The sequence below is a fragment of the Sitodiplosis mosellana genome, unplaced genomic scaffold (assembly GCF_009176505.1).
Source record: "Sitodiplosis mosellana isolate CC-2019 unplaced genomic scaffold, AAFC_SMos_1.0 Smas_scaffold_3, whole genome shotgun sequence".
Classification (NCBI taxonomy): domain Eukaryota; kingdom Metazoa; phylum Arthropoda; class Insecta; order Diptera; family Cecidomyiidae; genus Sitodiplosis; species Sitodiplosis mosellana.
The window spans coordinates 2,951,484-2,976,925 of record NW_022595246.1 but is presented as its reverse complement, the minus strand read 5'-3'; the positions used below and the strand labels follow the sequence as shown (position 1 = coordinate 2,976,925).

Sequence of the window (25,442 nt, the reverse complement as noted above, 5' to 3'; positions counted from 1 at the left end):
CCCGAACTCTCGGGTAATTCAATTGTGAACACGTAACCAAGTACATAAATGATTCTTTGTTAGAGCTCAAACTCATACGAGTTATACGATTCCATCTCTCTTTCTCACTCTTACTCTGAGAACAAAGTCTCAAATTATTCCTCGTTTTTGGACAGGCAGAACGAAAAAAACACACACACACAACTCTCGCCTTACACCCGATGAACAAACATGGACAGCAGCTATCCAAGTGGAATTTTAAGTATTTCAGATAGTTTTCGAGCTCAACTGCACACTCACTCTCTATCCCTCTCGCTCGTTCACTCCAAACAGTAGCCCAATAAATTCTGTGTTGAATGCGACTGAACTCACTTACTAAACTTCTATACCAAATCTGTCGATGCTCAATAAAACCATTGAATAGAGACGGGGTGTTTTTGTACCTCGAAATTGAATATATGCTAGCGCTCTGGGAAAAAAACACCCAGCCGGAAAGTTGAAAGCCGAAAAATGTGTATTTAAAATTATTATTTATTTCCAACAGATTTCTTCTTTTTTTCCTGTGATCTCCCATAACTTTTCACATTGAAATCAATTTTATTACGATTTAAAAAAAACTATTCGCATTATGGATTATGCTTCATAAAATTCAATGATTTTTATCACTACAATCTAATGTTTGAGTTTTTTGTTTGTTTGTTTGTTGTTTAATGGAAATTGATTTTTGATTTATGCAAGAAATTTCTAAAATGATATCTGATGTTATTTAACAATTTTAACAATTTCAACGAATGAATGAGTATGTGTGTATGTAGTACGTAGTATGTGTATATTTGTAACAATTATAATGAGTTTGCTTTTAAATGGAACGATTTTCAAAATCAAACTTTGCTTTTAAATGAAAATTGTTTAACATCTGGTGTAGTTTCGTTTGTAATACACGCCTGCAGATAGTTAACATTCACCCGATGCACATTTGCCTCATCAAGCGCTTTGATTTCGTTTGGTGTGAATTTTGCATAATTCTGTTGGCAAAGAATATGCGTAGCATCGACCAATAAGGTCATTTGCTTGTCCAGCGGCAAACTGAAACGAAAAGAAATCGAAAATTCCAATTAAAATCCAAATAAAACACTGACTTTTCAACCTAACTGAGAAATCCAAAACGGCCAATCTAAAGTTTGAATGTCAATGTACTTCATCACTTGATTGAACTGCTTCTCACTCTTCATGAAACTCTTCTCAATTCTCTTCGACTCATGAATGTTCAAAATGCGAAAATATGTTGCCGCATTAACTTACTCTGGGTTAACATCGATAATCTGTCCGCGTCCAGCTTCAATCAATGTTCGCATACTTTCATGTTTGGCCGCTTTCAAAATTACACGGAAATCCTTGAAAATTCCCTTTGCCGATGGAATGATGATCGGTTGTAACTTTTTTCGCCAGCGATGCGCTGCCTGTGCAATCGATAAATCATTGGCGCCTTCAATGTGCGGCAGATTTTTTGCTTTCGGATTGCCCCATTCGAATTCTTCTTCCTGGAATTGAGAGAGAAAATGAAATCAATTCTATCAGACTGAAATGTTAAAATCCATCACAATCAATGCCTTACATCGAGAAATTTATTTGCCTCGTAGCTCTTTTCGATGTAGCTCAAGCCAAGCACCCATTTGCCGGCTGCAACGCAGCTCAGCATTTTTTCACTGCGACTTGGTTTCTCGCACACAAAATGCGTGCATGCGCTATCGTATTTCATCAAATTACCGCACACCTTTCCCTTCAGCGCTTGGATTTGTTTGAGGAGTTTATTTTTCAGATCATCACTTGTGCATGATATACTAAAGCATGGCACGCTCTTTGGCCTTGCATTACGTTTCGGTGTATCTTCAATTACTTCACTTGGATCACGCCAACCGATAACCTCATGTTGTTCTGTATTCATCATCTCTGAATTGAAAAACGAAAGAACAATTAGTTAGTCGATTGCTTTGAATTGTTTACGGAAAGGCATACCTGATTCGAATGTTGCTGTGTTTGGCACATCAGCGTATTGCTGTTGTTGTTGGTCATTGCCTTGTTTGCCTTTGCTGATGAAATCAGCCAGTGCCTGGATGTGTTCATCGGCTTCTGTTTCTCCTGATGTGCCCGGTTGGTCATAGTTCAACACCCTGCCAGTTGGTCGCGATACCACGCTATCGTTAACATGTGACACATCCGGCTGAATATTGGAATTGTAGCATTGGCTGGGACTCTCGTACTCATCGCCTAATGCCTCTTTCCATAAGCTGCGCTTCACTTCTGACCATGGCTGATGGGAAAATAAATGCCAATTCTCGATTAATTTCACTTACTTTAATGTCTGATTGTGTTTTGGCTTACCGTTCGCTTTTTAATCTGTTCAATTTGCTCTTGAGTTGGAGCGTGACGCGTTCGACGCTCCTCCAATTGTTGCCGCTTGTATTCCATCCAATATGGTGTTGTAGCGCATTCTGGCGTCTTGATACCAGCCTGCTCATAACGACGACGCTTTGTTTGCGGCGTTTCCTCGTCTAATTCCTTGAATCGTTGCAGGATCGAGTTTCGAGTCGGTGTGTCCAATTCGTTCAACACTTCCGGATTGAATTGCGGAATTATGGGTGAGTCCGGAGCTGTATTCGATGGTTTCGAACCACCTCGAAGTTGTTCCACCCGACGATTCGGAATAGCCGGAGTATCTGGAAAGAAGAGAACAATCGAATGACATTGTTGACTCTTTTTTTTTCATATGAAATCTGCATTTCGATCGTGAAATGAATTATTCCTTTGAAGAGAACCCCTTACTCTTGCTTGAATCTCTTGAATCAGGCAGCATTATTGATTGTGAACATAACACTTCTTCATCGTCATCGATATCGTCGACGGGTGCGATTGAATCCCCAACGAGATAATTCCGAAGTGCCATCCGTTTTTTCGATTTATAACAGTCGAGCAGCCAATTTTTATTCACTACCGGTTGCCCTGTTGATGAAATATTCGGAAATTGACGTAAGTTTCGGCTCAATGAAATGAAAAGTCAAGAATACTCACTCCATCTAATGGCCGCTTGATACTTGGCGCTTCTTGCCTCTGGACAAATGAGCAGCGGTTTGCTCGCTCTAATGAAGGACTCTTGTACTTCGGCGCCCATTAGCTGTGCCAATTGAAATAGAAATGAGCGTTCATCGCTTGAATATAAGCTGAACACGATGTTCATATTCATCAGCGGTAGTTTATCCTCTGGAAAGAAAATTGGCTCGTAGAAGTATGGAATTTCTAGACTCGGATCAGCGACCGAATTGACCGTTTCGCTGACTTGATGCAATCGTTTCGCATTGATCTGGAATAAACGAGAAATTTGATTCTTTTCTTTTCCCTTTTTCCCCTTTTTACCAATTTTAATGCTTTTGTGGGTTAGAAATAACTTACCAGCCAATTATGATTGACAATTCTTTTTGCCTTTACATTGATTCCATTCATTGTAATGGCGTCCACAGGCAAGATGAGAAAATCGACTGTTCCCTTGTAGTTATCGTCTTCGATCACTTCTGCGCCAGCGATTCGACAATCTTCCACCAATGATTCATGACTTTCTATGTCAAATCCTTTGATGTATACCTTGAGATTTGCCAAAAACGTCACCTGATTGTTCATTGTGACGCTGAATTCCGATTCTGATTCGAAATCCGTAAATCTACTTTCCTCGTTGGCCGTTGGCTGAGCTGGCACTTTGAACACATCATTCGTCGTTTTGCTAGGACCAGCCACTGGCTCCTTGGCTGGTGCTAGAGTTTGAGCTGGTGCCGGTGCCTTCAGATACTGATCGATGAGGTCATCTTCGGCTTGTGCTCTTTTGTTCCGTTGATCTTGAGACTTAAGCGTTGATTCGTTATGTGTCGACTGATCTTTTGCCGTTGATGCATCGCCATCGAAATCCAAACGCTTTGGTGTACTCAGTTTTGATGTTTGACTCATCAACAGAATGTTTCGTTTGGTAGCCGGAGATGGTGCGGTGGCTTGTTCGTCTGCAACGGCATTCGATTTGCCCACATTCAAATGATAAATGAATCTATCGCTGTCGACAGCTGTCTTCTGAGCGATACTTTCCAGAAGCCAGTCCAGTTTTACCAAAGCAGCACTGCGAAATGGTGAGAAAATAGTATGATTTGCGTTAGCTTGGGAAACAAATGCGACAATGCTCAATGACAAACAGATGAATGTAAGTATGCTCACTCTGATGGGACTGCTTGCAACATTGTAATGTCCTTTTTCGATGGGCTCCCAATCAGAATGTGGCTCACATTCGAATTGATTGTATCAAATCGTGTTGCTCCACCGGCATTCAGGATTTTATTGATCTTTTCCTTTTCTTCGCTTGAGAATCCACACATGAAAACCTGTCCAATGGAACGATGTTTATGAGTTTTATGTAAAATTGGATTTTTCCTTGGAAATGTTCAAGTTTTGAGAAATTCTACATTAAAAAAGAAGAGAAAATGTATAAAGAATCTTACGCTGCATCCATCGAGAAAGTTGCCGGCTCGTTTGGCTTCCTTCACGTCGAGTTTTCCGTATGCAGCTTTGTAGGACAAATCCTTGTTCTCATTGGCTGCATCGTTGCTCTTGCGTTTTCGACTGGCCATGCCAAGATCCGAAACGATGCTCAAATTAGACATTGCCGTGTCGTTTATCGTGCTAGCAAATGGGATATTCGAAACATCCATATTCGATGCTTGTGTATTTTCAAACCGTGGACTATTGGCGTATGCTTTCTCTGGTGTCGACGTATGCTTCTTCGCTTGCAAATCAATTCGATAATCTTCAATCGGCAGAGCACCACCCTTTTTAACGCTATCCGTAATCCATTCGATGCACAAACAGTCCTTTTTCTGATTCAATGCTGCCTTTAGCTTGGCCGTTTCGGTGGCATTCTTTTTGGCTATGACAACGTCAATATTCCCAGAACTGAATTCACCAAAGTAGTTTCCACCTTCTTGTTTGACCAAATCTTCGACTTCTTTCTTTTCCCTTCGCGTCAGACCCGTCGTTGTGACTCTCAGCTTGTAGAATATCGGCAGTTGATATTCGTCGAACGTTTTGTCAGTCGCTAGGATGTTTTCGCTCAGATTTTCCTTCCACACTTCGTCAATCCAAGCGGCTTTCATGATTTTCATATTCTGCATCACAGCGATCTGATCGAATGAAATATGTTCCGCATTTGAAATGATTCGTTTGCACCTCAATTCACATGATTTGCTTGCAAAAACCAATTAATTACCTCATATTTTCTCGTCCTAACACTCTCTGTTACCAAATGTGTCACTGTTCCAGCTAATTGGTCAATGCAACGACCACCCATGTAGCCGATGAGTTGCTTCAGCCTTCTCTGGAAATGATCGAAGTAGACAGTTTTGAAATAATGAAAACGACTTACGGTTGCCCAACGCATAGCCGAAAAATGCCGACCAAATTTCAGTTGATGTAACTTTTTCACTCTCGGCACAATGATATGCACTTTCGAAAAAAAAACGCACAAAATCTCACCTTCTCTTGAACATCAAATGATGACAGACACAATATCAGATCGCGCATGGCCAAATTGTACATTGGTGAATCGATATACGGTAATACCACATTATCCATCATGCAACTGATAACACATCTTGGACCGAGAACACTAAAACACGAAAAAAATGAATATTCTGTCTTTATCACTTTTGTCTTGATGTTCATTGAAAAAAAAAAATCACAAAATCCCTTCGATTGTTTTGTGGTTAGGTTTCGCGCCAAATGTTTTGTTTGACTTTGATCAGACAAACAATTTGGTGATCGCCTGAGATTAATTTTCGAAGGGAATTTTGTCATTGATTCCATTCAATCGACATGATACAATAAAAAAATCCACTTGGTGGTACTTACAGCGCTTGTGTTTGCCTAATCGCTTCAAAACATTCTCCTTCAAATTCATCAAAAACGACAATGTGTTTCTTGGTAAAATTTCCAGATAAACCAACACAATTACCCGGTGTGACCTCATTAATGTTGCTTGCCTTCACATTTTCTTCGAGTTTCTGCAAAATATACCGCAATTTTCTTTAAAACCCGCATAAAATGTTTTATGTCATCCAATTTTACTGTTTAATCATTTAAAATCCCCGTGAAAAACCGATGAAATGACAAGAAAAAAGTGTGTGGCAAATACCTCACGAGCGAACTGCATATGCGGTGACAATTGGCTATCATTTGGAGAGTAAACCAAGTAAAACTGTAGTTTGTCCTCGTACAAACTTAAGTTCTGTTCAATGTTATGCTCCATGTTTATTCCAATTAACCACGAAAATATGTCACGATCTCTTTTCTTCACTCTGTTTTTTTACTCTCTCTCTCTCTGTTTGCGAATAAAAAATGCTGTTCGCTTCGTTGTGCACTATGCTGTGTGAACGTTTTTTGTTTGAGTCAAACCATCTCTGCGACTGTCAAGTTGCGCGCGTTTAATTCGTTGCTTAATGATCTGACATTTCGGAGGCGATGGAGTACTAGATCAAATACGAAAATCGAAATTGGATTGACGTACTTAATCTTGCGATCCAATTTGAAATTGTTCCCTCACATGAAACGAGAAAAGAAAAACAAAATCATCTTTAAGTTATTATTTGCTGAAAATATTTATGAATGTTGGTTTTCAATGCATTCTCATTTCATTTATAATTGTGTTTGAACTCTTTTCAAGTAAAACTCAGTTTGATGTCGAACAATGCGCTATGATAAACTTCTTCTGCTACATTATTGCTGAAAACAGCCATTAAAATGTTCCAGACTTTTTGGCGAGTTGAATCCTCTGCTTTGCTCTTTTTTTTCTGCTGAACAGAGAAACGAACGACGCAAAAGGAAAAAAAATTTGCTGAAAATAGTTTGGTGTTTGGCAGCAAAAATAACTTGAAGACTACTCAAAGGCGTGTAGTAGCTTGAGTCATGTGCTTATTTTGAATGCAGAAAAAAAAGATTGTAACTCACTCGTAGCATGTTTATAGTGGAAAATTTATATGTCCCCAATAGCAAACGACGATTTCACCCGAAATTGTTTGGTATATATATTCTTGTCTGCTTGTTCTGAGCACAGCACATGATGGGCGATTCGGAATCCGCGTTGAGCTATTGTGTGCTTATTTCGCTGGAAATGAACGAGAATTATGATGATGACTCAGTCGAATGGTTTGACTCGAATCGAATTAATTGGTCGGATGGATGCTCGCGTGTTCTCATTCCAACTGGTTTTTCTCGCATTTCTTTTCCGATTCTTCTTCGATGCGGTTTACTTACACGACTTTTCCATGTTAGGGGGCGAACGGCATCATAAAAACCAATTCCGACGGTTTTCAACTGATACACATGGCACAGAGACACACACGACATTGAGTTATGATGCGATATAAAAATCGCTGTGTGCGACTTCACTCTCTTCTCTCTATCTCTCTCTCTCTCTATGTATTTTTTTTTGTTTTCAATATTTTTTGGCAGATTATTTGGTTACAGTTATTGTTATCTGTCGTTTGCGTTGGTTTTTGTGTGTGTGTATATCGTTTCGACTGGCAGCCACTGAGACTCAGTCTCGCTGTGCGCGCGCGACACTGTCGCACTGATGCATTGAAATCCGACAAAACTCAAATCGTAACGCACACACACACAAACGCACGTTCACCGACAGCCGACAATGCGAGAGAAACACAGACACACAGTGAGAGACCGAGAAAAAAGTGCTCCGTTTGCTTGCAGAATGTTTGGCGCCACATTTATTATTATACGCTCGGAATTTGCTGTTGTTGTTTGCTCTGTTTCTTCCGATTATTGGCATAAAATATACGGCGCCGTAAATGCTATCATTTTTATGCGGAGCTCCCCTTCAAAGCGACGAATTTTTTTTCTGCTCTCGCAAACGATGGTTTGGCAACTGGAGCACTGTCGCAATGTACCGATTCGGTTTTTACTCATCGCAAAAATCGATAAAACCATTAAATTGCATCTCTCAAGGATATTAGTTTCACTGGAGATGCCGTAATTTGCTGCGACTTAACGGTTAAACGATATCGATTCGTCCATTCCACGCCAAATGTCCCCTACTCCAATAATTCTCCCTCTCTCTCTCTCTCGCCCTAAAGCCATGAAATATATAATTTTCGTCTCAAGATTGACGACAATTTTGTACGACTCCTTTTATTGATATCGATTTTGTGTTCTTCTAATTACAGACTCAGCAGCCAGTTGGGAGGAGTGGTGGACGTACGATGGCATTTCAGGTAATTTTTTTTATGGAAAAAATGACAAGTTTCCGTGTTATATTTGGATTTGTTGATTAAATTCGAATAAAAAATGAGATTACGATTTCCGTCATCGTTTGATGTTCCACAATAAAGTGTTTCCATGCAGAAAAAACACACACAACAACTGCGATCTATCGTTGCATCATGACGATACATTGCTTTTTTGCACAAACTTTTCGTGTGGTACAGTTTTTCAGGCGATTTTTCATACACATTTTTTGTGTGTTTAAGTCCGTATAAATTCCATGCATCAACCAATTTTGAATATAAACGATATTGAAAACTACCCAGAAAAAAAAATCCGTTTTCACAAAAAAATGTTTCAAACAATGGAATATTTTTCCACTCTGTTGTTGTTTCCGAGCCACATGAAACATTACCGGGTCAATTAATCGGCGATGCTAAATAAATTTGAGCGAATTGTGTTATATGTTTTTCAAAAAATTAAAATACAACTAAATGGACCAAGAAATGGACGCACGAAAATAAAGTTCAAAATGGAGCAACCTGATAAAGTGATTTTTATATTTTGAGCGAGTTGACAGGGTAAAAATTGTTGTATTTGTTTACCAAAATCAACAAGATTTTATTTTAACCGATTTTTTCTTCCCACATTTTAAAATTCTCCAATGGAAATATCAAACGATGCATTAAAAAAAATGCAAAGCGTTAGACATGTTGAAATATATCAATTTCGATTTGAAAGTGAGTAAATCCACCTAGAGGCCAATGAAATTTGGCGAGGAATTCGATTTTCTGCCCATTTAATCCCGAAACGTTGTACACAAAAACACAAAATTCTATATGAATCGCTCATTTTCATACATTTCATTCGGTATTTTGTTGAACAAAACACGCGCACTCTCGTGCGCGCCAATCATCAATTTAAACGAATAGATGCAAATAATCCGCGAGTAATTATCGATTCGATATAAATGTTCATGGTGCATTGAGCCGAAATCCCAACTTAATATCTACTGACATTGATGCATGTTTTTACCGATTCGAACCATTCGGCTGCGTACATTCGTTTTTTTGCCCGTCTGGACATTCTCTGTCAAACTCCGAACAGAGAAATTTACTGGCGTCTGACAGAGAAACAAAAAAAAACGACCGATAGGAATAACTGGAATGGAATTCTTTTGGGCTTTTTCATATTTATTGAATGGATTTTTTGTTTCGTAAAATTGTTAGATCAGGGTGAGAATGCACAAAAGCAGCTGCTTGATTTTGCTGGCTTACAATATTGTAGCTTGGTGTTATTTGGATCATTTTGTCTAGTTCCTGTGAATTGTATTTTATCTAGTAGCTGGCGATGAAATGCATCTGTTTTTTTGTCTAGTTATGACTCATGTTGCGATTGCAATTGGATTCGGCCATTGCAAATTGGGGAGGGTGCAAATTTGACTGCACTTCAAACAATAAACCACAACAATAATGTATAGAGTTTTGTCATTGCCACTAAACAAACACAACCATACATTTGCCAAATTGATTTTTCGATCCCTATTTTCATTACCAGTCCAACGGCACCACAATCGATTTGGTTATTGAACTCTGTGATTGCGTTGGTATTGTTTTAGACAAAAACTTTTAGTTTGGCCTTTACATTTGCATGGCATTTTTTTCGTTACACCCTTTTTTATTGTAAAAGAAAGAGAGATTTTTGTCAATTGAATGAATTCAATTAAATTCAGTGTGAATTTAACAACAAATTATTCAGAGTCGGAATTTTCATTTCTAATCCAAATATTTCAGACGAATTAGCAATTTCGTCAAGTCATTCATATCTCAATATAGACCAGCAGCTATGGCATAGAAATCGTCAATTGTTTGCCAAACAAAATGTCACGGCATTTAGAAGTGCAGCCAAAAAGGTTTAAAGTCATTGAATTCATTTGGATAAAGCGATTGAGGACACAGTGTAAATCCAATTGTTCATTGACAAACCAAGGAATTCTTTGTTGGGAGGCAGTAAAAAGGCGGTAAGAATGCTGTCGAGTTAACTGGTGGACAAACAATTTTTTTTCCTGTAGCATGATAAACGAGCTGCACTTTATTTAATATGAGTGTGAGCATAATGTACTGAATGCCAACAACTGGAGTGGGTTTGGCGAAAATGGAAAGAATACACGAGACACTGCGATGGAAAGTGATTTGACTGGGGGCGAAAAAGTGGAAAAGCAAAACGAGCACAAGAAAAATGTTATGAACGTAATAGAAGTGAAGGGAAGAAGGAAAAAAAACTAATTTACTAAAGTGAAAACATGCCGTTTTGTCTCCATTGTCCGTGTTATTGGGCTAAAGTTGGCATAAAGCTGGGTAATAATAATAATGACACTAAAAGTGGTCATTTTGTAGCATAATGTTTACACCAATGGAACATATGCACGCATTCGCGCAGTTCGAAACCAAAGACTATGAGCCGAGAGAGAGAGAGAAAAGAACAAGGATTCAGTTTGAAAAGAACATAAACCGCCAACATGCAGTGGGTATGAACCAAATGAGTGTGTGACGAGCAAAAGGATGAACTCAGATTGGGGGACTAGAGAAAAATGCTGACGCATATCTCGTGTGTTCTTTTCAATTGTCGGATTTCTTTCTGTGAGTAGAAGTGATTTGATGTGGCATGGCCCCGGTATATGCGGTTAATTCATATACAAACACGCAGATAGAAAAAATCGAGAGAAAAGATTGAATAGATCCTTTGAATGGCCGTTGCTCTAGGGGGTAGACACGGATTCTAATATTGGTCTAATATCACTAATCTGTCTAATTTTTGGAAATATATCCCAAGTTTTATTTAGTTTTCTCTAATATTTCTAATAATCGATTGAAAGTGCTAATATCTTCTAATATTCTCGTAAAATGTTCGCCATTTAGTTTTACATTGCCAATGCATTTCTTTATGGAGATTATTGTTTTGTTTATTTTTTGTTGTTTGTAAACAAATCTGCCTATCTTTTAGCATTGCCTCTGTACTTAGTATATGGTCCATACGAAATATACAGAGGCAATGCTAAATGATTGGCAGATTTGCTTACAAACAACGAAAAATAAACAAAACAAAAATCTCCATAAGGAAATGCATTGGCAATGTAAAACTAAATGGCGAACATTTTACGTCTCTGTACTATGCACAGTGGTAATGCGTTGAAATACTTGCAGACTTGTTGACAAATAACGGTATTGTTTACCGTTTTGTTTAATCAAACAAAACAAAAATCTTCATAAAGAATTGCCATGTCAAAGTCATCAAACATTTCAGTTTCTAATATTTTCTAATATTCTCTAATTTACTGTATTAGATTCTAATTTACTAATCGTGTCTACCCCCTAGCCGTTGCTACAGTCAAAAGGCTTAACATGAACCGTGTTTGACCATAAAGAGCGAGTGTGAATTTCATGTTGTACACGTTCTTAATGGAAATAATTTTTATCCAGTAAACATTTCACAGGCCGCGCTAGCGTCCTATCTAAATACATTATAATGAATAAGTACAAACTAATACATATGCATTTCTACTATGAATACGTTTCATGCTATGTGTTTTAATTTCATTTAATTTTGGAAATTGAAAAAAAAAACTTCTCGACAAAATATATTTTAAAACATCATTGCAATAAAAAAAAACTTCCAAGTAAGAATGAATATATTGATATTGAGTAAGAAAATTCGGTGAAATCGGTGAAATACTTGAATCAAACATAAACGTTTGAAAAACGTACGACGCGCGCCAAAGCATAAGTGATGTCAAAGTGTGTACAAAGAGTGAAGCAATAGTGCGTTTAATGCTATGTGCTATAGTGTCTCTGTTGATGTTGATCGCTGACGTTTATAGTGGTAGACATTTCACTGCAAAGTGACCACAGTAGTCCGTAATAACACATTCATTTCGATGCCAATGAAAACATTCCATTCTGCAAATAACACCAGCATATCGTGTATTGCATGTATGTGGCACAAAAATGCGATACAGAATGCTGATCCCACTGAAGCCAACTGTAAATTGGGGCATCTTGCCACATTGCACTATGTCAACAATGCCCATTTGCTTTTGCTTCAGCATCTCAAACCACCACCTCCCTCTCACTTCGAATGCCATCCAACCGCATTATGTTATGCAAACGCATTTCATTAATTTTTCAACAAATTATTGAAATTGTCAACAAAATTCTTCAATCAAATTGACGGTAATGAAAACTTTATTTCACACAAGTTCGTCGAGCGTATGTCAGCTAATGCGCACCGTCACGCAGCCTTCCCCCTTCCCCATCGAAATAATTCATTTTTCGCTGCATCGTCGCTTTGGCAAAAGTCAACAATGCTAATAATTCAACGCATTTAATCCAAAATGCTGCCACTTAAAACAAAAGAAAACTTCAAACAGATTTGTCAGTGCAAACATTTTCTGGTTTCCGAATCAAAGCAACGACAACGAGGACGACGGCTGTTCCTCACACTTCCTCTCGAGACTGGGGAATTCGTTTTCTATTGTTTTCACACAACACTTTCCATACTTTCAAGTTTGAGTTCTCTTCCTCCTTCATCGCTCTCTATCTCTCTTTCCTCCGTTCGCGAACTCTTTCTCATTCTCTAGCCCCTATTTATAATAGTCGCACAATTTTCAGGCGATGACTTTTGTGTCGAGGTTTTGCCTTTTTAAGCGAACATTACCGCAAATTCCATCTGAAAATCGTTCACATCCATTTCGAAGCAAATGAGATTCATTTTTTGGTATGTCGTTTCACTTTTGCTCGCTCGGTTCGCTCTCTTTTCGAAAACTTATTCCTCGGTGCAAGTTTTTCGCACCCAGCCGACGCGTTCACCATGAGATGAGTGTTTGTACAAGTGTGAAGTCTCTTTTTCACCAACTTTTTGTTCGAATTTCAATAACCGCACAGAATTATTAAGCTTAATAAAATTAAAACCTAAATGAAAATTGCAATTTATTTTCATGCAAAAAGCCGCGCGTCCTGACTCTCTCTCTCTCTCTCTCTCTCTCTCTCTGGTGAGGAGATTGCCAAATTGGAGAAGAAGAAGAAGAAGAAGGAGGAAGAGAAAATAAAACAGTCTAGAACTAGATTCCCAGACCCGAAATGAAGAAATGTGGAAAATATGTGTGTGTTGAGTGTGAAAATGACTTGGTTTCTGGGTAAAAAGTCAGAAAGTTTTTCTTCTTTTCATTATATAATATTTTTGCTGTTTGGTTGTTTTTAGCGGCTCAAAATCACTTCACAACACGTGCGCCACCGCCAAACTGCTCAATTTTCCACGCGCACACTTTTCCATACACAGTGGCAACAGCAGTCAAATATTTAAATTTACAAACTTATTCAATAAGTATACACTTTTCGTTCAATTTTTTTGGTTGTTGCTTCTCATTTCATTTGGACGATGTTGTTGCGCCCCCCTTCTATCTATTCCGAAAAGAGAAAAGGAGTGTCTATGCCGCAAATTCAAATGAATCCAACGCGTTCACATTCGCATCTTCATTGGGAAAAACTTAATTTTGGCGTTCGCAAGCAAAGCCGCGAATTTTCTTTTCGTTTCGTTTCATTTCGTTGTTCTTCATCCAAACGTCATCTTCGACAAATGCCGACCACTTTGCGAACCAATCTTTCATGCTTCAAAATAGGTAAGGGCTTTGGCCAAAGCCGCGCATACCAAACGGTTTATTTTGTCTGCCGAACTTTTTCATGTCGGTCAATTTTGGATTATTTCGCCCTCTTTCCGGCTTCATATAATTACAACAATTAATCTTCTCGTGGAAGTGTTTTCTAGCATTTTACACTGGTAACAAAAAACTGCAGCTCTAACTTAACCATGGTTAAACACTTGACGTCAGTTTTTTGGTAGTTCTTTCTCCGTTTGGAAAGGCAACCTAAAAAAATTGTGTTCTTAGTTTAAATACGAAGAATTGAGCACTTTTTTTCATAAGTAATGACTGAATTAGGGAATGTGGTGAAAAAATGTTCGGGTAACAAATCCACCACAGTTTAAGCGGAAGCACCGAATGCATTGGAGCTACCGAAAAGTTTGTGCACTTTTTTTAACCCACCAAAAGTCTTATCTACTGTTTTTTTTTTGTTCCGATGTTATAAAAATGCACCGTTGAAATAAAATCTAAATTTACCTCATTCGAGACATACACGTTGTGATGCATCTCGAATGTGCTTTTGATATGCCAAACATTTCAGATATTTCGCAAAAGTTCGCTCAAAACTTCTTATTCCCGTATAAAAAATGCATTTTTATTAACAACAACCAAAAAAAGGAGCCAGCACCAACTTTATTCTCTCGATTCAGGTGAAACTTCGCTTTTTCGCCCCGAATCCTCTGTGGCAAGCGAAAGTTTTGCGTTTTGGCATAAACACCGTCTGTATTATAATAATTGTTTTCATAAGTTCAATTCCCATGCATTTTGAATAATCCAAAAACATAATCGATTTTGCAAGCCAAACTATTTGCAAGACTTCGAACGGAAATGAAAAATAAAAAAATGCATCGTTTCCGATTCTCTCGACATCAATAAATGTAAAGAAGAAGACGAGGAGAAGGGGAAAATGTAGAATCTTGTGTGCACATTTGGATTCAAAGCATCAAGTGTATTAATAAGGATGCATATAAAACAGTCATAAAAATCCTTAAAAACAACGACGATCCATGCTCGAGTTAAATGTGGGAGATGTGTGCATAAGCAACGAGATTGCATTGTGCAGAAATTCAAATATTTTGCGGTCAAAGTTTTGTTTTCGCTTGCCAAAACCATTCGCATAACGACATGAACCAAAGTAATATCCATTAATCAAATACTTTTCCGTTCGTTGCATGCTCTCTCTCTCTCTCTTACTCCCTCTCTCTTACCCTTCCTCTCGGTCTATGAGCATTTTTCACTGCATCCGATTCGGTTTTTTTTCGATCATGTTGAAATTCGATCGATTTCCGAATTCATTTGTTTGTTTCTTTTGTACCGTCGACAACAATCCCCAATTGGGCATAATGCAATGGGAATAGTGTTTTGTGTTCCGCACATTTAAAGGTCACCAAAAACGAATGCATAACCAAACATTCTCAATGGATTGATTACACTGGAGCGAGTTTCACTTTTCTCAGTATTAACTCATAAATCATGAATAAAACCAAATATATTGGCCAATGCAGGTATTTTGCTTGATGCTATTTCCCTATTTCCATGCTATTTCCAAATAATTATTATTTCATTCAATATGCTCACATTTTAGCCAAATCCATGGGTTCAAGTCATTGCAAACGAAGTTTCAGATGCATATTATTTTTCGTATACAATTTATTGAAATTACGTTACAAAACAAGAGAACATATTTCAGCCAAACTTCAACATTTCAACCGAATTCTATTATTAATATTCTCTACAGAATTTATTCCATAGTTATTTTAAACTGAATCAATAGATAATTGAAGCAATCTGAATCAATTTCCCTACACATCATGCACACACGTTTAAAATATTCGCTCTTTCGCTTCAATTTCGATACATTGGGTTGCCTAGAAACCACTTCATCTGAGGCTGATGCGAGGTTTCACATGGAATCAATTATTATTTGGCACATTTTTAATGAGAAAATGTTCAGCAATAGAAAATTGCCTAGTTCCATTGTTATTTCAATGTTTCAATTTTTATTATCGAAAACATTGCATCACTGAAGTGGACTAATAATAAGACTTTTTTTTATTGGTTCTAGTAATGGAAAACCATATGCACGGAATAATCAACGTTGAAATGCATTCACTCTAAACCAAATTTGACATTTAAAATGGGAATCTCAAACTGAATGAAATAATTTGGAATTTGAGATTCGAATCTTAATCAAAAAACCTGTATGTTATTGCGATGGTTCCCTGCAGCTCCCACTAGTTATTCCACTCAATGCTTTTGGAACAGACTATGATTAATAAATCGGAAGATTTAATTATGAGTTGTTTAAAATGTATCACACATGTTCTTTTCCCCGTAAAATGATGCTATAGAGACAAGAATGACCAGATCGTTAAATTGTACGGAAAAAATCCAAAGCTACAGAGAATACGGAAAGAGCACGTGAATTGGTGTATGTATGTGGGGAAGAAAAATTTAATTATCTCTTTTGGCTTGTGGTATTGCATCGAGTCGAAAACATACTTGAAATCTGCATAAATATATGTACGTTTTGCGTGTGTGTGTACATAAGAAATAAAATAAAGAAAGAGAGAAAAGGGAAGCCAACAGCACGAATGTTTATCGGCGTTTGTTGTGTTTTTCTATTGAATAACAACATCGTTGAAAGCGGGTCAAATGAATGAAAGAAAATCCGTAGCAAAGAGCTTTCAAGTCATTTGGGAATGGTTCGTGCAAAGGACATTCGAATCGCTTTTGCAAGCCGAAATGCCTTATATCCCCATCGGTGAACAATTTTAATAAAACCCCACGCTCGCAGTCACACGACCGTTTGTCTCTTTCACGCCGGCATTTTTCTTCTAATGATCGGTTTGTTGTGAGTCTCAAGGCATAAATTTTGGGTTAGCGTCAAAAACCACGTCACGTACGGATAATTACACATGTGTTTCGTGTAAACTGGTTCGTTCAAGGAGCGATGGAGAAAGAGAGAGCGAGAGAGAGAGAGAGATATATATAAAGAGCTGTAGGAGTAGCGCACACCACACCAGCTGACCTGAATAGAATGCATTTCAGCAATATTCGTTTAATGAACTTCACAAAGAACGTCAAACTATGTGCCGACTTCCTATACTTTAATCAACTTTCAACCGGTGTATTATGCCACCGGCGAAATACTCTTCATCTAATTTGAGTGAGTTGTGGCCGAACACATACATACCCGCAACAAAAACAGCACACCAAAAACGAACTGTTGGTAAAACAACAACTTTTCAAGCCATTGTCTGAACGACAAGACAATGTGACACACGTGAAGAATAACGAACGAGCCACGGGACAAGAAATAAACGAAAAATGAAGAAAAAGCAGCAACAACAACAATAATAATAACAAAAACCGAAAAATTCGATCCGTTGCACGAAACGGATGTGAAGAAAAGGGCCATTCATTGATTTTCACATTGTGTATGTGGACTTTTCATATGGAATAAAATACGCCTTGAGCTGTCACACAGAAGCAGTGCGGCTTGAGCACAAGTTTACAATTTTCTGAAAATCTTTCTCTTGGTTGTGATGTCATTGCGTGTAGCACGGTGTACTTTTTCCTTTCGTCTAGCCAAAGTTTATAGTGCGACGACTCTCGGAAGACAAACTTCGATAAATGATTGCCTCCCGAGGAATATCGATGATTTGACAAACTCCAAGCGCATCGACACTCTGTGTTTGCACATACGTTTCACATACATACACACAAACATGAACTTGGCTTCGAATGTGATGTACACATTATTTGCTCATTTTTCATTCGGATTCGATAGAGACGGTCGCCGAATTACGGTTCATCCATATCGAATCAATAGGGGAAATATTCGGTATTGTGAACGAGCAAAGGCGATAAAGATCGAAGCCACGCAAGGGATATTACAGTTCGTTAGTAAAAATCATGAATTCAACCCCAAAAATAGTCAAGTGAATTGAGTTTCGAACCAACTCATGAAATATATTCAATCCTACAAATAGAAAGAAAAAAAGGAATCTTCTATGAAGATCGATTCGAATCCGGTGTCACGCTATCGCGAAGTTTGTGTGTCTTAAATGATTTACTAAAAAAACTGATTTCGGGCAGGAGGGGAGAGGGGATTTCCATTGATTGTGTCTAAGGTGATGAATATGGAGAAAATTAAATTGAAAATGTCAGTTCAAAAATGAACTTCATTATTCACGGTGACATCGAGCATTATTTTGTGTGTACGTGATGTTATGATGCGACCCTCTGAGCGACTCTTCTGCTTTTTTGGTGTGTGTGTGTGTGCTGTCGAATGCATTTCGGCATTGATTTGCATTGTTCGATCTGCCGCCAAAATCAGCGATGGATAAATCATAGATGTCCCATCGGAATGCAAATTCCAATGTTTCTCGCTCGATGAAAAGCCCGTAAAGTAACAGAGTGAAATGAGCGATGGGAAATTGGAGGTGGCGACAACTTGCAAACACGTTGATCCAGTGCGATGCAATTCGAATGAGAACGTGCGAGAGAGCGTGGCAAGATTGAGCCATGCGACAAGTTACGAAATGAGCGAACACAAATGTGAGAAATTGGTATTCACATTCGAGCTATGTAGCACTTGATTAATAATATTATTAATAATGTTGCAGTGCACGAGCGAGAGCGAGAACAAGGAGATGAGAGAGAGAGAGAGAGAGATAGAGAGAGAGAGAGCGGTGGGGGGTGTCTTCTGTCAACGGGTTCGTTTGCATGGAAAATGAGAGAGATAGAGACAATGCACGCATTGAGATTAGAAATAAAATGTATTTTCAACTTGATGTCACGTACTCCATCCACTTTGCTCGTTCGTCCGGAATGTTCTTCTCTTTCAGTTGCCGTGTACGCTCAATGTTCATGCATTTGTTTTCGGGGCTCTGCAACTCGACACAATATTTACAAGAATATTAATGACGAACATGTTTAACACACAGCAACAGCAGCAGCGGCAGCAGCAACTGTAGCAGCCGCATAATCACGGCTCAAATTTTATTGAAAAATAATCCAAAAAAATCATCATAACTTGCCACACAAAGTTAATTAAGTTGATTGGATAAAAAGTGTGTCCACAAAAGGTGCACCAATATTTATGTACCACCATTGAATTGCGTCATTTGTCCCCAAAATCTGTACAGCTCGACGCTGAGGGGCCCAATCGCTGTCGGGTAATTCATTGTCATCGTTCTCTGTTTTGCTCTCGGTTATGACATAAATTTGAATAAAAATACCCTGGCTGAATGAAAATTCGAATGAATGGCTGAAAAACAATAAGCAAAAAGGAGAACGAATTTAGATGTGAATCAGTGGGAAAATGTTTGTTGTGTGTTGTCATAATGCCAATTACACGCAGATATACACGTATATATATACTGAAAATACTTTACGCGTCTTCGTTTTGTGTGAGCAGCGCATCGCATTGCTTTCTGATTGGAATTGCTAATTTATTTTGACTCAATTCAACCCACTGTGCAAACAACAACAACAACAACAGCATCAACTTCAGCGATGATGCCTTTGTCATTTTCGGTTCGTGTTTTGCTGAGAGATGCTGCGAGATGCAGCGAACGCGCACCAAAGCCACGAATGAGTTTTTATTATTATGCATGTAAGGTTGGTCGTTGAGTTTTCAATTTGATTACTAATTTCATTGTTATGTATTTTGAGTACGGTTTATTCTTAATGCAGAAAAAGAACTTTGTTCTGCTGGTCATGCCTTTGCTGGTGCTGTTTGTATGACACACAGTAAGAGCGTACGCAGTATCAATGCCTGCATCCCAATGGTAATGGATCAGAATACGGCTTTTGCATTTTACCTCAGCTCGATGTGACACGTTCAGCAGCAGAATGTTCTATTTTCGATTTACATTTTTTTTTGTTCTTTTCTACTTTTCCGGTTTTTCTCTTCAGTTTTTTTTATGATTTTTTCACGTTTTCTCTCCCTCAAAGCTGCATAAAATCCACTGAAGTCTCGAAAAGATGATGGGATTCACCAGTTTCATCGCAGAATATCCAGTTTTCATAGAGTCATCCTGAAAAAAAAACTCTCTTTTGCTCATCAAGCCTCATTACCAAAAATCCATGTCAATGTTATTCCATTTATGATAAAATGTGTTTTCCTAGTTTGTGAATGTCTGGCAAAAATACGTTCATCTCGTGACTCAACTGAAATGATTCAACGTTCTGTATGTCGGATTTCAATGTTGTACGCATCAAACGAATAACAAACGAAATGAATCACATCAAAATAATAATACGCGGCGTGTTTTTCTCTAGGGGGATTTAACTACGTGAAAACTTGTAAAAAAATGATATAAACGCGCACGAAATTGTTACATTCACCAGAGAACTTGCATGATTCCACTCAGTTGACAAGTTCCGTATTAAAACAACATGCGCGAACGCGCGCGAGTTCGTGTGCAAACTTGTAGCTGGACGACGCGCACACATCAGTCGTTCCATTTATTATATCTGGATTAACTTTTTCTTCAACACTTTCTCCAGCTCTTTAAAAATATTTCCTTTGTCCATTTTATAATTATATAAATCTTTGAACTTTTGGAAAGGATGTGAAAAATCTTTATACACGTAAACAACCGATTTTTAGCTTGAAACGCGTTTTAATTGTCAAATAACAACTTGAAAAACGCGCAAAACCATAAACAAACTTGTGTAAACTTGTGACCGTGCGCGTCAGTACGTACAAGGAACGCGTCGAACTCCCGCGAATCAAGCAAACTGGCAAAAAACATGCTGAACTCGTAAGAGTTAAATTCCCCTAGGTTTTTCTGTCTGTCTGTCTCTCTCTCTTTCCACATCTGGTTCGGAAATCGTTGTCTCTCCCTCTCCCCTGCCAGATTATAGATAGTAGCCTGTTTATTCATTCGAACAATAGACGATTCGATTGCCAATTCTGTAATCCGATTTTATTAAATGAAAATGTGTGTTTGTTGTTCTTTTATTCTCTTCGTAACAGGTCCCGCATTTTGGGGTTTGATCAATCCACAATGGAACATGTAAGTGAACTTCAACATTAATGTTTTAATCTTTCTCTCTAACGATGATTGCCTATTTCTCCAGGTGCACAAAGGGTCGCCGACAATCGCCGATTGATATTGAACCAGACAAACTGTTATTTGATCCATACCTTCGGCCGCTGCACATCGACAAACACAAGGTAGAATGTCATGAATTACCTTAAAAATGATTATTTAATAGGTTGACCGAGAGGTCAAAAAGAGCGAAAAAAAAAGAATCACTGAACCACAAACATGAACAGACCAGACTTTGCACAACATAAATAATCACATATTTCATTATTCTCGTATTGTATCCAGCTTTCCAAAGCCCAGCCATGATTCAAATTAAAGACAGAGAAAAAAGTCCGATAGAAGAAGAGTCACGATTTTTGCCGTCAAAGTTTTCCTTTCTTCGGCGGAAATTTACATTCCCGATGCCGGCGCCGATGGGCATGAAACATAAAACGGAATAACTCATGTATTTTGATTCAATCGTGATCGGGAATTTATATGCATGTGCACGTTTTCAATATTCTCTCCTTCTTTTGTTCGCTCGTTCGTTCGTTCGTTCGTTTTCGTGTTTATATTTTTTCCTCTCTTCTAAAACATAAACTTACCATTTGGCAGTGAGGGAAATAAACATTTGCATGGCATAAGGAACAGGGCGACGAGTTACGATACAAGCTGCAGAAAAAAAAACTGAATAAATATTAAGATGGTGTCTCAACTACGAGACATCCGGCAAACATGAATATGAAGTGTTTTGCACTACGACAAAGAGAGAGAAAAAAAAGAGGAAAAAAACCAGCACAAGGAAAATATGAAAACGAATCGATTATCGAAATGTGATGGGCGAACAACAACAACAACGAAATAATAATAATAGTCAAAATGGATAGAGAATATTCGCCATGCCATCGCAACACTTTTCCAATCGTTTGCTTCTTGACTTGAGTTTTTCTCACACTCCACGACGGCAAAAAACATACAATTTCCAGCAAACATGTTAACTCTTCCTCTCCTTTTTTTCTCTGCTCAAGATGGGCATATAAATAGAAAAGAAATTCGTTGCGAAAAAGAAAGGGAAAAACCGACTTTGAATCATCGAATACTTCAAGAAAGTTGGCGATCAAAACTGTGCACATACTCGAATTGATTTTCATAAGCATTTTTATTTGCATTGAAGATGCAATTCTTTTGCATTCCACTCCAAACTCCGATACTGAGTTGAGCGATCTAATGGCAAGATAAAGACTCGGGGAAAAAAAGGTGACGATGTGAAAGAAACGAGCCGAAAAAAAATGGATTTCCCCCATAGAAAATGACAATTTTCATAAATAAAAGAAAAACACACATTTGTAACAAGAAGAAAAAAATTCAAGAATCATTTTCTTATCGAAGAAACATTTAGATGTGTATATCCCATGGAATTTATGGTTTGTGTTTATCGTATCGTCGTCACCTACAAATTCGACGGCCAACAAATAAATCATGCGGCATAAAGGATACGCTCTTCGGTCGAGCGAGTCTTGAACACAACTTTGGTAGACACTGTGAATGAAGAGAAAATCGTAAAATGAACGAAGAAAGAAGCAAAAGTTCGAGTGACGCCACATACTCAGCACAAACACATACACACACACACACATACGAACCCTCTGACCTGTGATGGTCAACCATTGGTCCGAAAACGTGTGTTTTGCTAAACAGCTACTTACATAATCTATATTTTCGTCGTGGCTTGCATGCGCTACAATACAAAAGGAAAATGGAAAAGTAGCACTTTACATCAAATGGCAGCAAAAGCAGCACCACTGAGTACCTTTTTTTGCTGTTACTTACCTTTTAAAACCGGTCAAAACCTTTTATTTATTTACGTTCTTTTCTCTTCTGACATACATACGAAATATTCCATCCGCACGAACATTTATCATATTTGTAGAAGCAGGAAGAAAAAAAACGAGGGAAAACAATACAAACTCTAAGGAAATAATTTTTCATGCAAATACTGTTTTTGTTTGGTGTGTGATTTTTTTTTTCACGACTTGTTCATTCTCTCGATCTCTTTCTATCGTTTTCGTTGGCTCGCTTTGGAGACCAACAATTTGCTCACACCGAAAGAAGTAAACAAACCGATGGGTAAAATGTGTGACGTTCGCCTTTCGCTCCATTAAATTCTGTGTTATTTTATTTTCTTTTTTTGGGCACATACATACAGGTTTCGGGTGTACTACAAAATACCGGTCAATCGCTCGTGTTTCGCATTGATAAAGATACAAAACAGCATGTTAACATATCCGGTGGCCCATTAGCTTATCGATATCAATTTGAAGAAATTTACATTCACTATGGCATCGAGAACAGCCAAGGATCCGAACACAAAATACACGGCTATCACTTTCCAGGCGAGGTAAGTACTGGCTTTAAGTCGGCCTATTGAATAAAGCTCTCTTTCTCCCCTTGTTTTCCTTCATCATTTTTTTTCATACAGACAATTTAACACTATTCAATGGGATAAAAATTGTATTTATACGACAGTCTCGACCTTTTACCAAAAAAAATAAAGTCTTTTTCTCCTGCCCAACAAATGGCATGCATAAAATGATTCTTCTTCTGGTTCTCTTGTTCAAAATTCATATTTCCATCTTTTTGATCATCAGATTACAAATGAATGCGACCCCAAACTACAACGACACAAACACATAAAAGAAATCAAAATCGATATTTAGATGAGCCTTTTTTTCACATTTCAAACAACTCTCGCCCCATAAAGTGAATCATTGATATGGCCACTACTCTCTATTATATATCACACTTTTCGTCTACCAAATCTACACGTATTTCGATTCACTACATTGCTTGGCTTGATGCACAAGCATGCAGATGGTTTTTATTGTGCCATGAAAAACCACTAGAGACAATGAAAATGCTAAACTGAGGTTAAAGTTAAGCACTCCACTCACTCCAAAAACAAAACGATATACTTCTCCCCAAAGTTCCAATCTATCTATATGACTTTCTTTTTCATCAAGTTGCACCACCGCATTCGTGCTACGCAAATGTAAACATTTGGTGTTGAATAGTTAGTTGGTGCCCAAGGATATCCCTTGAATAGTTTGGATGTCGTAAATATTTTGTCAGAATGTGCAGTGCATGCGGCAGAGAGAGAGAGAATTTCGAGTTTGAGACGACAGAGGAAACCGAAATACCATTGCAGAGATCGATAAATGCTAATCGGAATAGTTGCGCAACAATGTTCACCATAATCGGTCCAACAACCATGTTGAAACCAAAAACATCGATTGATTTATGCAGAGATACATTCACTTCGGGCGCATCGATTTGTTTTTCAACGGATTTTCAATTAAAGCGTCTCTATCGCTTTTCTTCTGATGCTGCACTTTCTCGAACCAATTTTCTTCCAATCCCACTCTAAATGATCCACAAACCAGAAATTCTAATTGAAACGATTTTTTTTCTGTCTTCATTCTCCTCTTTTGCTCGAGCACAGATACAACTGTACGGCTTCAATAAGGAATTATACCATAATATGTCGGAAGCACAGCACAAAAGTCAAGGCATTGTCGGTATATCGGTGATGGTGCAAATAGGCGAAACACCAAATGCAGAACTTAGAATAATCACTAGTACATTTAATAAGGTTTTATATAGAGGTGAGTACGGTTTTTGTTGACTATAATATCCACTATGTGGATGTGGATGTGAATGTGTATGTGTGAAAGTGAATGATGTGTACATGGCATGTGCATTAGATTAGTCAATTTGCATATATTCCGATTTTTGGATACGTACCAATTTGTCGATGTGCAGCAGCGTGTTATCGGAATTCTCAAAGTGACGCTGCTGCACTTCGTACATTGCCACAGACTCGTTCACTCATACGTAGTCTTTATTCAATTATCACGGAACATTAGGTTGGATTGTGCTAGTGTTTGCGTATGTGAGTTTGTATGTATGTAAGTGTGTGTCTGCTTGAGCGGCAAGGTGTGTTCTGAGACATAAAATCAATATTTTTGGTCTCATTCCAACGGACCGGCACCAAACCGACTAACCAATACCAACCGGAATTGATGATGTGCAGCTAAGCAAAAGGCAATAAATTCTAAGTGAATAACATTTAATGCTGATTAAGTAATGTCTATTTGCGTTTAGATCGATTCAAATAAATTCGCCAGCATTTAAGTCCATTCATTGCCTGCGATGCGATTCACGCACAATGCACATTTCCACATATCACTTTTTGAACACGTGTAATTGCAACACAATCAAATAAATTCGTATTTAGACACATAATCTCACTGTAATAATTACATGACCTTTGCATAATCTATCTACTTAGGCACATTCCACGTACCGTTTACATTTGAATTACCACAATTTGGCCAATGTGTCACACCTCACATACGCACACA

General features: G+C 38.0%; 2 protein-coding genes across 10 annotated transcripts in view; one reads left to right on the top strand and one right to left on the bottom strand.

The window, feature by feature from the left end:
- The window catches only part of LOC129565889 (carbonic anhydrase-related protein 10), an 84,392-nt gene that overhangs the window by 35,884 nt on the left and 23,066 nt on the right, over window positions 1–25,442 (top strand). Inside the window, exons 2-6 of the mRNA XM_055441203.1 lie at window positions 8,244–8,291; window positions 20,967–21,006; window positions 21,071–21,167; window positions 23,228–23,419; window positions 24,521–24,683. Coding sequence (XP_055297178.1) covers window positions 8,244–8,291; window positions 20,967–21,006; window positions 21,071–21,167; window positions 23,228–23,419; window positions 24,521–24,683 — 540 coding nt within the window. The remainder of the gene's footprint in view (window positions 1–8,243; window positions 8,292–20,966; window positions 21,007–21,070; window positions 21,168–23,227; window positions 23,420–24,520; window positions 24,684–25,442) is intronic.
- On the bottom strand, window positions 493–7,630 carry LOC129565885 (DNA topoisomerase 2-binding protein 1-A). 9 transcript variants are annotated; one of them, XM_055441199.1, is made up of 16 exons: window positions 7,318–7,630; window positions 7,012–7,168; window positions 6,200–6,898; window positions 5,917–6,068; window positions 5,542–5,674; window positions 5,276–5,383; window positions 4,512–5,189; window positions 4,231–4,394; window positions 3,427–4,135; window positions 3,049–3,337; window positions 2,803–2,979; window positions 2,362–2,696; window positions 1,996–2,290; window positions 1,595–1,929; window positions 1,282–1,520; window positions 493–1,065 (listed from the first exon to the last, which is right to left on the bottom strand). In XM_055441199.1, exons 3-16 carry the CDS (start codon window positions 6,311–6,313, stop codon window positions 861–863), a joined length of 3,933 nt encoding a protein of 1,310 aa, XP_055297174.1. In that variant the 5' UTR covers window positions 6,314–6,898; window positions 7,012–7,168; window positions 7,318–7,630; the 3' UTR covers window positions 493–860. The 9 variants fall into 9 exon arrangements, with proteins under 9 accessions (XP_055297174.1, XP_055297166.1, XP_055297168.1 ...); XM_055441191.1 differs by having other exon boundaries at window positions 6,200–6,857; XM_055441193.1 differs by having other exon boundaries at window positions 6,200–6,854.

Bases quoted from the DNA above. Each gene is read 5' to 3' on its own strand.
- LOC129565885 (XM_055441199.1), bottom strand. From the start codon at position 6,313: ATGGAGCATAACATTGAACAGAACTTAAGTTTGTACGAGGACAAACTA. The intron at 5,190-5,275 runs GTAATTAATTGG...TCATTCGATCAG, and splicing joins TTAGGACGAGAAAATATGAG to ATCGCTGTGATGCAGAATAT. The intron at 1,066-1,281 runs GTAAGTTAATGC...TTTTCGTTTCAG, and splicing joins ATTATCGATGTTAACCCAGA to TTTGCCGCTGGACAAGCAAA.